At 54.7% G+C, this 14948-nt stretch overlaps 2 protein-coding genes across 2 annotated transcripts in view; one reads left to right on the plus strand and one right to left on the minus strand.

The window, feature by feature from the left end:
• Positions 1-378: 378 nt before the first annotated feature.
• Positions 379-9301, plus strand: LOC143925136 (oxysterol-binding protein-related protein 11-like; the record flags this gene model as incomplete). The annotated part of the gene is given in 4 exon segments (XM_077449750.1): positions 379-557; positions 2583-2765; positions 5042-5195; positions 8132-9301. Coding segments are annotated over 4 exon segments (573 nt in total), but the record flags the coding sequence as incomplete, so codon positions are not given.
• A 1315-nt stretch (positions 9302-10616) lies between these two features.
• LOC143925134 (TGF-beta receptor type-2-like) overlaps positions 10617-14948 on the minus strand; it is a 33826-nt gene continuing 29494 nt past the window's right edge. The window contains exon 6 of the mRNA XM_077449749.1: positions 10617-11449. Coding sequence (XP_077305875.1) covers positions 11321-11449 — 129 coding nt within the window. The 3' untranslated portion in view covers positions 10617-11320. The remainder of the gene's footprint in view (positions 11450-14948) is intronic.

Below are 14948 nucleotides of genomic sequence, written 5' to 3' on the forward strand. Positions count from 1 at the left end.
CCATACCCTATTCTCAGCTGAGGCACGCCACCCGCATCTTCAGCTGAGGCACATCCCCCCCATTCCTAGTCCAGACACGAACGAAGGCCCCCCCCCCCCCCCCAGGTACTGTACCCTCCTCCACAGCCCTCCATCCTCAACTAAAGCACAGCCCCCCCCCCCCATCCTCAGCTGAAGCACACCCCAATCATCGGCTGAGGCACAGTCCCCCCCGTCTTCAGTCAAGGCTCGCCCCCCAGCTTCTTAGTGGTCAGGTTTAGACCCAGCTAGATAGTTACAAATCGTCATTTTGGGGGGGGGGGAGAATTGTTCTCTCTTAATATAGGCCATCATATGCATTGATGTAATAATCCCGTTCTCGTCCTCCCAGGCGTCCTTCACCTGCTGGACCATGATGAAGAGTACACCTTCACCCTGCCTTGTGCCTACGCCCGCTCCATCCTTACCGTGCCTTGGGTGGAGCTGGGCGGGAAGGTGAACGTCAACTGCGCCAAGACTGGTTACTCGGCGGCCATCACCTTCCATACCAAACCGTTCTATGGAGGCAAACTTCACAGGTACCCCATCCCCCCCCCCCCAAAAAAAAACTCCCTCCCAAAACCTCAGACAGTCTGGTTTCCTGCCTGCCTTATTGAGCAGATGAAAGATGAACATTCTTTGCTTCCTTTCAAACAACCAATCGGGTGTCTCCATTGCTGCCCGGTATCCGGGAAGAGGGAAGCCAATTGGTCAGTTTAAGCAGAGAATGTTTCTATTATATTCATTCTCTACAGACAGGGCTTGGCAAATTTGCTTTGAATCTAGGAGCCGGCTAATGCAACATGTTCCCGAAGGTGAACTTCTCCTTTAACCCTTTCGCTGCTACCGCTGTTTTTACATGTATTGTCTACGTTTAACCACTTCAATACCTGGCACTTTCATTGACTGGTTCTCTTTAATGAGACCAAGTGTCTCAAAGACCCCCCGAATGTCTCCCCTCGGCTCCACTGAATGTAACGCCATGCACATCGCACCGCATTACATTCTTTCCTGGTCTTGTTGGCCGGAGAAACTGTTAACGGGGACCCAGAAGTGATGTCATGCATGTTGCTTCTGGGTCAGTAACAAGAAGGGGAGGAGAACGGATGTGTGTCCGCTCTCCTCCCTCCCCTCTATCCAGCGGCACCCACTATGCCAGTCCCGGGCCTGCAGATGAGCAAGTGGGGTCCGGGATACATAGCGGAGGTGGGGAAAGGCAGCGGGGACAGGGAAGTGGAGCCCGGGATACATAGCGGAGGTGGGGAAAGGCAGCGCGGACAGGGAAGTGGAGCCCGGGATACATAGCGGAGGTGGGAAAGGAAACGCGGACAGGGTAGTGAAGCCCGGGATACATAGCGGATGTGGGGAAAGGCAGCGCAGACAGTGAAGTGGCACCCGGGATACATAGCGGAGGTGGGAAAAGGAAACGCGGACAGGGTAGTGAAGCCCGGGATACATAGCGGATGTGGGGAAAGGCAGCGCAGACAGTGAAGTGGCACCCGGGATACATAGCGGAAGTGGGGATAGGCAGCATGGACAGGGAAGTGGAGCCCAGGATACATAGCGGAAGTGGGGATAGGCAGCGCGGACAGGAAGTGGAGCCCGGGATACATAGTTGAGGTGGGGATAGGCAGCGCGGACAGGGAAGTGGAGCCCGGGATACATAGTGGAGGTGGGGATAGGCAGCGCGGACAGGGAAGTGGAGCCCGGGATACATAGTGGAGGTGGGGATAGGCAGCGCGGACAGGGAAGTGGAGCCGGGATACATAGCGGAGGTGGGAATAGGCAGCGCAGACAGGGAAGTGGAGCCCGGGATACATAGTGGAGGTGGGGATAGGCAGCGCGGACAGGGAAGTGGAGCCCGGGATACATAGTGGAGGTGGGGATAGGCAGCGCGGACAGGGAAGTGGAGCCCGGGATACATAGTGGAGGTGGGGATAGGCAGCGCGGACAGGGAAGTGGAGCCCGGGATACATAGTGGAGGTGGGGATAGGCAGCGCGGACAGGGAAGTGGAGCCCGGGATACATAGTGGAGGTGGGGATAGGCAGCGCGGACAGGGAAGTGGAGCCCGGGATACATAGCGGAGTTGGGGAAAGGCAGCGCGGACAGGGGTGCGTTAAAAAATTCCACAGTACGTTGCCCACCCATTTATTCCCCAGCTTGACTGGCCCCGCCCTTATCACTTAATGGATTTCAGTTATGGAGGCTCAGCATCCAATGGGTGGTATTACCTAGATCGATCCATATGCAAATGCACCCTACCTTGGACCGCCCATTCCTCCAGACTGACACCCACCCATCAAGACAGTGCAAAACTCCTCCCAAGGGCCACCCCACTTGTATTGGGGTTGAGGATTCTTTGAGTACTGAAGCAGGGAGCTCTGTTTTCAGGATACTAATGTAGAGTACTTTGCCAGCCCCTCCCACCAGTAATGATCTGTTGCTTTGCCTGGAGAAGCACAGAGACCCAGTGATGGTCTGAAATAAAGTATGACATTAAAATGGAAAGGTTTCAAATTTATTGAGCTCCTCAGACAAATAATGAGATTTGTGTTTCCTGCAGGGTGAAAGGCGAGGTGAAGCACAATGCTACCAACACCGTGGTGTGTAAGATTCAGGGCGAGTGGAACAGCATCTTGGAGTTCACCTACAGCAACGGGGAGACCAAATCTGTGGACCTGATGAAGCTGCCGGTGACCAGGAAGAGGGTGCGTCCCGTGGAGAAGCAGGGGCTGTTCGAGTCCAGGTGAGAAGGACAGGGGGGGCCGGCTGGTGTGTTCAGTGTGATCCCTTCCTGAGTGGTAAAGTGAACCTGTTGTGTCTCAGCTAGCAGCACTTTGTAATCACTAAATGGCGGCTTGAGGTCCGGATTGAGACACTGTCCCATCCAGACCTGCGGTCGTGCCATTTTGGAGCTGCTTCTTTCTCCTTGACCTCTTCTCTGTCATTCTCAAGGCAGAGCGGAGGGCGGGAGGCAGGATAGCAGTGAGCGGAGGGCGGGAGGCAGGATAGCAGTGTGCGGCGGGCGGGAGGCAGGATAGCAGTGAGCGGCGGGCGGGAGGCAGGATAGCAGTGAGCGGAGGGCGGGAGGCAGGATAGCAGTGTGCGGCGGGCGGGAGGCAGGATAGCAGTGAGCGGCGGGCGGGAGGCAGGATAGCAGTGTGCGGCGGGCGGGAGGCCAGGATAGCAGTGTGCGGCGGGCGGGAGGCAGGATAGCAGTGTGCGGCGGGGCGGGAGGCAAGATAGCAGTGTGCGGCGGGCGGGAGGCAGGATAGCAGTGAGCGGCGGGCGGGAGGCAGGATAGCAGTGAGCGGCGGGGCGGGAGGCAGGATAGCAGTGTGCGGCGGGCGGGAGGCAGGATAGCATTGAGCGGCGGCGGGAGGCAGGATAGCAGTGAGCGGCGGGCGGGAGGCAGGATAGCAGTGTGCGGCGGGCGGGAGGCAGGATAGCAGTGTGCGGCGGGCGGGAGGCAGGATAGCAGTGTGCGGCGGGCGGGAGGCAGGATAGCAGTGTGCGGCGGGCGGGAGGCAGGATAGCAGTGTGCGGCGGGCGGGAGGCAGGATAGCAGTGAGCGGCGGGCGGGAGGCAGGATAGCAGTGAGCGCCGGGCGGGAGGCAGGATAGCAGTGAGCGGCGGGCGGGAGGCAGGATAGCAGTGAGCGGCGGGCGGGAGGCAGGATAGCATTGAGCGGCGGGCGGGAGGCAGGATAGCATTGAGCGGCGGGCGGGAGGCAGGATAGCATTGAGCGGCGGGCGGGAGGCAGGATAGCATTGAGCGGCGGGCGGGAGGCAGGATAGCAGTGTGCGGCGGGCGGGAGGCAGGATAGCAGTGTGCGGCGGGCGGGAGGCAGGATAGCAGTGTGCGGCGGGCGGGAGGCAGGATAGCAGTGTGCGGCGGGCGGGAGGCAGGATAGCAGTGTGCGGCGGGCGGGAGGCAGGATAGCAGTGTGCGGCGGGCGGGAGGCAGGATAGCATTGAGCGGCGGGCGGGAGGCAGGATAGCAGTGTGGGGCGGGCGGGAGGCAGGATAGCAGTGTGGGGCGGGCGGGAGGCAGGATAGCAGTGTGGGGCGGGCGGGCGGGAGGCAGGATAGCAGTGTGGGCGGCGGGAGGCAGGATAGCAGTGTGGGGCGGGCGGGAGGCAGGATAGCAGTGTGGGGCGGGCGGGAGGCAGGATAGCAGTGTGGGGCGGGCGGGAGGCAGGATAGCAGTGTGGGGCGGGCGGGAGGCAGGATAGCAGTGTGGGGCGGGCGGGAGGCAGGATAGCAGTGTGGGGCGGGCGGGAGGCAGGATAGCAGTGTGCGGCGGGCGGGAGGCAGGATAGCAGTGTGCGGAGGGCGGGAGGCAGGATAGCAGTGTGCGGAGGGCGGGAGGCACAGCAGTACTGGATGGAGGGCGGGAGCTGCACAAGTTAACTTTCCCAATTACCTAGCAGATGATTGATTGCAAGGACATGGGCTGTCCTAGCAACCAGTCACCATCTTGTTAACATGAAAAGTGAACCCCAACTGCTCCTGCCCCATCCATTCAGTGCTGCTGTGCCCTCTGCTCATTGCTATCCTGCCTCCCACCCTCTGCTCATTGCTATCCTGCCCCGTGCTCTCTACTCTGTAATGTAGGAGAGTGTAGAAGGGCAAGAGATGGCTGTGGGGGGGGAGGAGCCGGGGTTGATATGAAGGGGTCAGTGCAGTGTGTGTGGTGGGTTATGTGACAGGGCAGAGCATATTGTCAGGTGGTAGGTGAAATGCCAGCAGTGTTGTGGGGGGGTGGGATGTGAAGGAGGGCAAGTGGTGTGGGGGCAAATGTAAAAAGGGGGTGGGGTGGGGCGATGTGAAGAGGGGCAAGTACCAGTGGGTAGAGGAGATGTGCTGTGAAGGGCGGGGTGGTGGGAGGGAGATCTCTCATTTTATCTGTGCTACTGGAATTTCTGTCCTTAAACCTCCATTGGTGCTGAACTGTCGTCTGAAATTCTTTTGTTGCATTCAATCCTTGCTGCACATGACCTCTTCTTTCGGATATGTGAAGGCGGCTGTGGTCGCATGTTACGGAGTCCCTGATGGCAAAAAACATCGAGGAAGCGACGGAACACAAGAGAGCGCTAGAGGAGCGTCAGAGAGCAGAGGAGCGACATCGGGCGGAGACTGAGACTCCATGGATGACCAAATATTTCTCAAAAGAGGTACGCAGGCAATACTCCGTTGTATAGCTGAGAGTCCAGGGACTTAAGGAGGACCTGTACTCTGCAGGTGGGGCCCAAATAAAAATCCTGGCAGTCTTCTGGGACACGTCGCAGGACCTAGAAGACTGTGGGACCATTCACAATGCGTGCCTCGCACATGCGCAGTGGGCACTCGGCTGTGAAGCCACAAGCTGTCACAGCCAGGTGCCCACAGTTAAGATGCCGGCACCAGAAACCTGAAGGTTATTGAAGTAGCACAGGGTGAGGACAGCGCTGGATTGTGGGACAGGTAAGTAGCTCTTTGTTAAAAGTCAACAGCTACAGTTTTTGTAGCTGCTGATTTTTAATTTTTATGCAGGAGACTGGATAGTAATGCCCCTCTTTAAATCGGAGCTGATTTTCCCCCCCTTTCCCTATGACTGGTGACCTGATGGCTGGTGGAGGAAGCACAGATCCTCACAATGAAAGAAGCAGGGAGATGCTTGCACTGCAGGTCCTCAGGTACAGCTTCTCCTCCAGCAAGGAGGACAGTGATCAGCACAGTAGTGACATCAGCAGCTCTCCTGGGACTAGCAGTCAGAGGCAGCAGTGTCTTAGATGATCTCACATTGCAGATTTACAGCAATGAGGATACAGAAGTGCCTTGGCACCAATATTGTATAGAACAGAGGTTTAGGTTTAAGGTTAGAGTTTTTAGGTGTACTAGTTGTCTTAGGCTCATTGTTACCCATAAGACAGCAAATCTTCACTTTTAGCGTTCACTTTAATACATCTCAATTGAATTGTGTTGTAAAATCCTGTCATGTGATGAAAATGGAAAGTGAGTTTCTATTAATCATCACAAATATCTTGGTGTAAATGTTGCCTTATACTGAGCTCAGTTACTCTTGGAGTTCCAGTGTGAGCTCTGCACAGGGTACAAATCCCTCTGCTATTGGGTCTGTTCACTGTACAGGACAGAAGGGTACCCGGGAAGGTCCAATCCCCCCCTATACAGGTCAGAAGGGTACCCAGGAAGTTCTGATTCCCCCCCCACCCCATACAGGACAGAGGGGTACCCGGGAAGTTCTGATTCCCCCCCCACCCCATACAGGACAGAGGGGTACCCGGGAAGGTCATATCCCCCTATACAGGACAGAAGGGTCCCCAGGAAGGTCCGATTTCCCCCCCCCCCCCCATACAGGACAAAGGGTACCCAGGAAGGTCCGATGTTCCCCCCCCCCCCCATGCAGGACAGAGGGGTACCCGGGAAGGTCATATCCCCCTGTACAGGACAGAGGGGTACCCGGGAAGGTCATATCCCCCTGTACAGGACAGAGGGGTACCCAGGAAGGTCAGATTCCCCCTGTACAGGACAGAGGGGTACCCAGGAAGGTCCGATCCCCCTTTACAGGACAGAGGGGTTACCCGGGAAGGTCATATCCCCCTATACAGGACAGAGGGGTACCCAGGAAGGTCTGATCCCCCTGTACAGGACAGAGGGGTTACCCGGGAAGGTCATATCCCCCTATACAGGACAGAGGGGTACCCAGGAAGGTCCGATCCCCCTATACAGGACAGAGGGGTTACCCGGGAAGGTCCGATCCCCCTGTACAGGACAGAGGGGTTACCCGGGAAGGTCAGGTCCCCCTATTCAATACAGAGGGTTACCCGGGAAGGTCTGATTCTTCCTCCCCTATACTGGACAAAGGGGGTACCCAGGAAGGTCCGATGTTCCCCCCCCCCCCCATGCAGGACAGAGGGGTACCCGGGAAGGTCATATCCCCCTGTACAGGACAGAGGGGTACCCAGGAAGGTCATATCCCCCTGTACAGGACAGAGGGGTACCCAGGAAGGTCATATCCCCCTGTACAGGACAGAGGGGTACCCAGGAAGGTCATATCCCCCTGTACAGGACAGAGGGGTACCCAGGAAGGTCATATCCCCCTGTACAGGACAGAGGGGTACCCAGGAAGGTCATATCCCCCTGTACAGGACAGAGGGGTACCCAGGAAGGTCCGATTCCCCCTGTACAGGACAGAGGGGTACCCAGGAAGGTCCGATCCCCCTTTACAGGACAGAGGGTTACCCGGGAAGGTCATATCCCCCTATACAGGACAGAGGGGTACCCAGGAAGGTCTGATCCCCCTGTACAGGACAGAGGGGTTACCCGGGAAGGTCATATCCCCCTATACAGGACAGAGGGGTACCCGGGAAGGTCCGATCCCCCTGTACAGGACAGAGGGGTTACCCGGGAAGGTCAGGTCCCCCTATTCAATACAGAGGGTTACCCGGGAAGGTCTGATTCTTCCTCCCCTATACTGGACAAAGGGGGTACCCCAGGAAGGTCCAACCCCCCCCTTATACAGGACTGAGGGATACCTGGGAAGGTCCGATTGCCCCTATACAGGACAGAGGGGTGGGGGGTCTCACTCCGCTCTACAGGTCATAGGGGTACCCAGGAAGGTCACATCCCCCTATGCAGGACAGAGGGGTACCCGGGAAGGTCACATCCCCCTATACAGGAAAGAGGGGTACCTGGGAAGGTCTGATAACCCCCCCCCCCCCCACATACAGGGCAGAGGGGTAGTCAGGAAGGTCCGATCTCCCTCTACAGGGCAGAAGGGTACCTGGGACAGTACAGGGCAGGGGGTTACCTGGGAAGGTCTCACTCCCCTTTACAGGAAAGAGGGGTACTCGGGAAGGTCTGATTCCCCTCCCCCCCCCCCCAAATACAGGGCAGAGGGGTACCCGGGAAGGTCACATCCCCCCTATACAGATCACCGGAGTACCTGGGAAGGTCGGATCCCCCTATACAGGGCAGGGGGGTACCTGGGAAGGTCACATGCCCCTATACAGGAAACCGGGGTACCCGGGAAGGTCAGATCCCCCTATACAGCCCTTAAAGTTGAGTTGATCCTGCCACAATCTAATGAGGGGTTTCTGTTTCCTGGCAGGGTGACGGTTGGATCTATAACAAATCGCTGTGGAAAACCTCCATTTCCGGCCTGTGAGCTCACACCAAGCCCTTCTGGACGGACAAAGTGCCCAGAGAACAAAACCGGATTCTGAGCTGCTATTGGGCGTGCAGACGGGCGATCCTCGCCGTGGACGGGAGCGGTGTCACCCTTTAACTCTTCCTGTATAAATGTATCTTATTCTAGGACGCCCAGATCCACGCTCAATCCACAGATCTGACCCCCTGTGACCCCGCCTCTCACGCAGTATTCATTTCAGTGTTGTGATTTTAATTTTCCCCTATCGCTGGCCTGCCGAGGGAAGGATAAAAGACGGCACCGAAGGCCAAGAGGACTCCCCCCTCCCCCCCCCCCCCCATATGAACCCTTTAGATCGTTGGAGGCTCTGCAGGAAATGGGTTGCAGCTGCAGATCGGAGCCGAATGTCCCGGACGGAGCTGACAATCTGCTTTTTGTTTTTGACAGTTCCATCACGCTGGCTTAACCCGATCCTCCCCTCCCCCCCCCCCCCCCCACACACACGGTGCCTGTGGCCCCTCCAGCAGGAAAAGGGTCTGCTATGGACACACCCAACAACACAACATTTTTTTTTAATTGCAATTCTGCAAAAGTGATTTGATGCGAATGACAGAGCATCGGGGGAGGGGAGGGGAAGACCCAATCCGATTGAACCCTTTCCCTGCTGCGTCTCCGGCTCACTTCCTGTCTGATGGCGGGAGAGCAACGCGGATCCTGACGGGTCACCTGACAGGAAGCAAAGACTGAGATCTCATTCTGACAGCACACACATCTCAATCTGAATCAGGTAACGGCAGATCTCCGCTCCAGTAACGTTTTTGTATTGCTGGCGGCGGTGAGGCGCGATCGGCGCTCTCTCTCTCTCTTGTACAGGAATCTTTCAATGTCCCATGCGTGGTGCCTTAATCTTTCTGAATGCCGTCTTCCAATCAGTGTGAATAAACTGCGGCTGTGTCTGTTCTTACTGTGGTGATATGGAAACGCGGCCCGCAGCCCCTCCCACTTGGCGTCTAATGTGTGCGCAGGGGGGGCGGGGCGTCGCGTCTATTCTGTGCACACGCTGGAATCTGCACTGATGAGACTTTATACCGTGTGCTGCAGGGAGAATGGAAAATAAAATGTAAATTGTCACCCGAGTGTCACTCGTACATCACTGCGCAGCAACGGGGGAGGGGCGGGGACACGAGAATCATGGCGATTGGTCGCCCCACATTTCACATCATTTTCCTTCTGTTCATTTCAATCCTTCTTATCCTTTTACCTCCAAGGAACCCCCCAATCAATCTTATAGATCGAAAGGTCTAAGACAGCGATCGCCAACCTTCACTAGTGACAATTTACTGATGTCCCACAGCCAATCGCACTGCAGCTGTATAGTGTTGTTTTATTTTTTATTTTTTTTATTATCCAGATCGCCCCAATTCCTGCCCCTTTACCCCTCGGATCAGCTCCAGTCCCTTCACCCCTTGGCTCAGTTCGTGTCCCTTTAGCCCCAGTTCCTTCACCCCTCGGATCAGCCCCAGTTCCCGCCCCTTCACCCCTCGGATCAGCCCCAGTTCCCGCCCCTTCACCCCTCGGATCAGCCCCAGTTCCCGCCCCTTCACCCCTCGGATCAGCCCTAGTTCCCACCGCTTCACCCCTCGGATCAGTTTGTGTCCTTTTAGCCCCGGTCCCTTGACTCCTCGGATCAGCTCCAGTCCCTGCCCCTTCACCCCTTGGATCGGCTCCAGTTCCTGCCACTTCACCCCTCGGATCAGTTTGTATCCCTTCAGCCCCAGTTCCCGCCACTTCACCCCTCGGATCAGCCCCAGTTCCCGCCGCTTCACCCCTCGGATCAGTCCCTGTCCCTTCACCCCTCGGATCAGCTCCAGTCCCTCCCCCTTCACCCCTCGGATCAGCTTGTGTCCTTTTAGCCCCAGTTCCTTCACCCCTCGGCTTAGTTTGTGTCCCTTCAGCCCCAGTTCCTTCACCCCTCGGATCAGCCCCAGTTCCCGACCACTTCGCCCCTCAGATTAGTTTGTGTCCCTTCAGTCCCAGTCCCTGCACCCCTCAGCTCCAGTCCCAGTCCCTTCACCCCTCGGATCAGTTCGTGTCCCTTCAGTTCCAGTTCCCTTCACCCCTCGGATCAGCTCCAGTCCCCGCCCCTTCACCCCTCGGATCAGCTCCAGTCCCCGCCCCTTCACCCCTCGGATCAGCTCCAGTCCCCGCCCCTTCACCCCTCGGATCAGCTCCAGTCCCCGCCACTTCACCCCTCGGCTCAGTTCATGTCCCTTCAGCCCCAGCTGCTTCACCCCTCGGGTCAGCCCCAGCTGCCGTCCCTTCACCCCTCGGATCTGTACAAAGTCTGAGAGCACCAGATGGGTTTAAGAGACCAAACTCCTATAAATATTGATAGTAATTCACAAAAGAACCATTGTTGCAGCCACAGAAAGTAACAGCAATGAAAGATTATATATAAAGTCACATTTTATTTATACAAAGATTAAAGTGCAATAAACCTCTGGTCTCAATACAAATACACCTTCACACTGATAACATGTCGGGAATTGATGTGGCTCAAGCAACATAAATGATATTTCATGTGGCTCCCGACGTGTTTCGAGGATCAGCATAGTCTTCATCAGGGGATAAAAGTGAAGGTGCCTGAGCAAGAAAACAAGTAGAGTAAATAGGAATGTAAATCGCCTAACAAAAGATAGCATTTGGTAGCGATGTGGTCTTTACATTTCTATTTATTCTACTTCATCATTCTGGGGGGGGGGAGGGGATATGGGAAGTAGAGGGTCGTTAGGGTGGGAAGCCATCGTTGTGAACTTTTGATGCCTGAAATTTGATATATTTACTAATTATTTAGTCCTAATAGTGCAACTTGGAGTTAGAATTCCCAGCATCCTCGGCAGGGCCCATTCCTTCCCGCCATCTTCATTGTCCGTGTCCTGATTCAGGGTTGTAAGAAATGTGTCTGAGCCTCTCATTGGTCAGATTGTAGAGCAGAATGTCGCACAGGAAGCCCCTCCCATTCCTTTTACCATCTTATCCCCCTCTGTATATCTATGGGATGGAAGTTTCCGGTGTGGGTGGAAAGTTCTCGGAGGGTCGTGAACCAACATGGCCACGTCAAGGTCACCACTGCATTAGGATAAAAATGATTCAGCTGATGCCAACGCTGCCAACCTGTTCCATTAGGTGAAAGCGTTCGACCACACAGTGCGCCGTCAGTCGGGCCTCCGGGTCGTGGTCCCAGCACTCGGCGATTGTGTCACACAGAATTTCCATCCCCTGGAAGAAGAAAACCAGAATAAGAAGAGCGGATCATGAGAGCCGAGCCGAGAGAACTCAGTCCGGGAATCATGGCAAAAGGTGGCATGACGGGTATTATTATACAGGATCTATATGATGCCAGCAGTTTACACAGTGCTATACCATACAATGGGGGACAGTACAGTCAGATCAGAGAGCCGTGCATGAAATATAATCAGAATATAGACTGACTATTCCATCCACTGATACCAATGATGGGGCACTAATCCTCCCACTGACACCAATGATGGGGCACTATTCCTCCCACTGACACCAATCATGGGGCACTATTCCTCCCACTGACACCAATGATGGGGCACTATTCCTCCCACTGACACCAATGATGGGGCACTATTCCTCCCACTGACACCAATGATGGGGCACTATTCCCCCACTGACACCAATCATGGGGCACTATTCCTCCCACTGACACCAATGATGGGGCACTATTCCTCCCACTGACACCAATGATGGGGCACTATTCCTCCCACTGACACCAATCATGGGGCACTATTCCTCCCACTGACACCAATGATGGGGCACTATTCTGAACACTGGCAACCTTGTGAGCTACCATAAACAAATATTAGGTTCTTATGTAGAAAGCTTCTAGCACTGATCCTGTCCCATAAGGCCGTGCACTCCTTATATAAGTAAAAGAAAAAAATGCTGCCATAACTTCTATTAATCAATGATGACCTGTGTCCTCTGGTGACACCGATAATTAACAAAAAAGTGACTCTACAATATAGTGCAACATGTAAACTATTAATCCCTCCGCCTTGTCATGTATACACACGGAAAGACCATGTAGACTCCTTGTAAATGGAATCGAGTCGCTGACATCCAGGTTTGGGGAATATATCGATGTACATCTACAACCTCTCGGTAAAGAAACTTGGGCCTACTTGGAGGACACAAAGCCCCCCCTACAGTTACTGAAAGGAAGTGACAAAAGTAGAGATATTGTGATGGCCGATGTGGCCTCTCTATACACCAGGGGTGCCCAAACTTTTTTTCAAAGAGGGCCAGATTTGATGAAGTGAAGATGCTTGAGGGCCGACCATTTTCCCTGACATTATCTGAACCATTAGGCCGCGTACACACGCGGGGACTGTTCGCTCAACTTTGTTCGTCAAACAGTTTCAGCGGACAGTCCGCTCAAAATTAGCATGGACGGACTTGCCCACACACGACGAACGAACAGTCCGCTGAAACCGTGCGCGATGACGTGAACGGCACGTATGACGGGACTAGAAAACGACGTCCTATACACTGCAATGCAACCTTCGGCGTATAAATTCTTTCTGAGCATGCGCGAGACTTAGTTTGACGAACAAGCCTACACACGAGCGGACTGTCCTCTCAAACCAAGTTTCAGCGGACAGTTTTTCGGGATTTCCGAAAAACTTTGTTCGTCAAACTGTCCGCTGAAACTGTCCACTGAAACTGTCCGCTGAAGCCCACACACGAGCGGACTGTCCGCCGAAACACTGTTCAGCGGACAAAGTTGAGCGAACAGTCCCCGCGTGTGTACGCGGCCTTAGAGTTCGCCCTGAGCGCTAATACACGGCCCAACAAGAATTCTCCCGTCTTTGCGGCTGTGTGTGGTGAAGTGATGAGCTCGGGCGTGTTATTTGGATATACCGTATTTATCGGCGTATAACACAAACCTTCACTTTAAGAGGGACGTTTCAGGAAAAAAAACATTTTAAATAAAGAACTGTGAAGCAAAATAAGGGTCAGTGCCCATCTGCACCCTTACAAGTGCCATGAATGCAGCACCCCCATTGCCATCAATGCAGCCCCATCATTGCCAGGAATGCAACACCCACCGTTGCCATGAATGCAGCACCCCCATTGCCATCAGTGCAGCACCCACCATTGCCATGAATGCAGCACCCCCATTGCCATCAGTGCAGCACCCACCAGAGCCAGGAAAGCAGCTCCCACCATTGCCATGAATGCAACATTCACCGTTGCCATGAATGCAGCACCTCCATTGCCATCAGTGCAGCACCCACCAGAGCCAGGAAAGCAGCACCCACCATTGCCATGAATGCAACACCCCCATTGCCATGAATGCAGCACCCCCATTGCCATCAGTGCAGCACCCACCAGTGCCAGGAAAGCAGCACCCACCGTTGCCATGAATGCAACACCCACCGTTGCCATGAATGCAACACCCACCGTTGCCATGAATGCAGCACCCCCATTGCCATCAGTGCAGCCCCATCATTGCCAGGAAAGCATCTCCCACCATTGCCATGAATGCAACACCCACCGTTGCCATGAATGCAGCACACCCATTGCCATCAGTGCAGTACCCACCAGTGCCAGGAAAGCAGCTCCCACCATTGCCATGAATGCAACACCCACCATTGCCATGAATTCAACACCCACCATTGCCATGAATGCAACACCCCCATTGCCATCAGTGCAGCACCCACCAGTGCCAGGAAAGCAGCTCCCACCATTGCCATGAATGCAACTCCCACCGTTGCCATGAATGCAACACCTCCATTGCCATGAATGCAACACCCCCATTGCCATCAGTGCAGCACCCACCAGTGCCAGGAAAGCAGCTCCCACCATTGCCATGAATGCAGCACCCACCGTTGCCATGAATGCAACACCCCCGTTGCCATGAATGCAACACCCACCGTTGCCATGAATGCAACACCCACCGTTGCCAGGAATGCAGACTCGCCATTGCCATCAGTGCAGTCTGATTGATGCCCCATCCATCTGCAGCCTTGGATGGGGCGGGATGAGCGCCAAAAGATTACATACAGGAAAAACTCCTGTTTTCTCGGGGTCCTCTTTAATAGAAAGTCCCACCTCCTATGGTGGACAGAACAGTCGTCCAATGGCAGTGCAGGAGGCTGCCCTGTAAACAGGAAATACTCCTGTGTGTACGGCACTCGTCCCGCCCCCTCCAAGTCAGCCAGCATATATATCCTTTGTGGCTCTGGAATTTGGAGATCGTTGGGGGCCACAAAACATATATATGTCCAAATAACCCGGCGAGCCGTTCATAACGGGAACACGGGCTGCGATTGGCCCGCGGGCCGGACTTTGGACATGCCTGCTATACACCAACACTGATCATCAGGGAGCCATGAAAGCAGTTACTGGGCTTTGAAAAAGAATACCAGTATGGAACGTAAACAACGTGCGTTTATTTTGAAATGCTTTAGACTTTTGTCGTGGCGTGATTACTTCTGGTATGAAAGAAATTATTACCTACAAAAAAAAAAAAGAGGCTAAATCTGCGCCTAGTGTGGCCAACTTGTATATGGCAAAATAGGAGGAAGAGGTGGTGTTATATGATCAGGACCCAAGGATTTTATGGTACAAACGTTTTATTGATGATCTACTGTTAATATGGAGTGGGACCAATGAAGATGTAGAACAATCCATGAATGATAATGTCCCTAACATTGCGCTATCATGGGATATGAGTAAAGACAATATA

Source organism: Lithobates pipiens, unplaced genomic scaffold, assembly GCF_037356315.1.
Source record: "Lithobates pipiens isolate NorthernLeopardFrog02 unplaced genomic scaffold, aLitPip1_a1.2 Scaffold_22, whole genome shotgun sequence".
Lineage (NCBI taxonomy): Eukaryota > Metazoa > Chordata > Amphibia > Anura > Ranidae > Lithobates > Lithobates pipiens.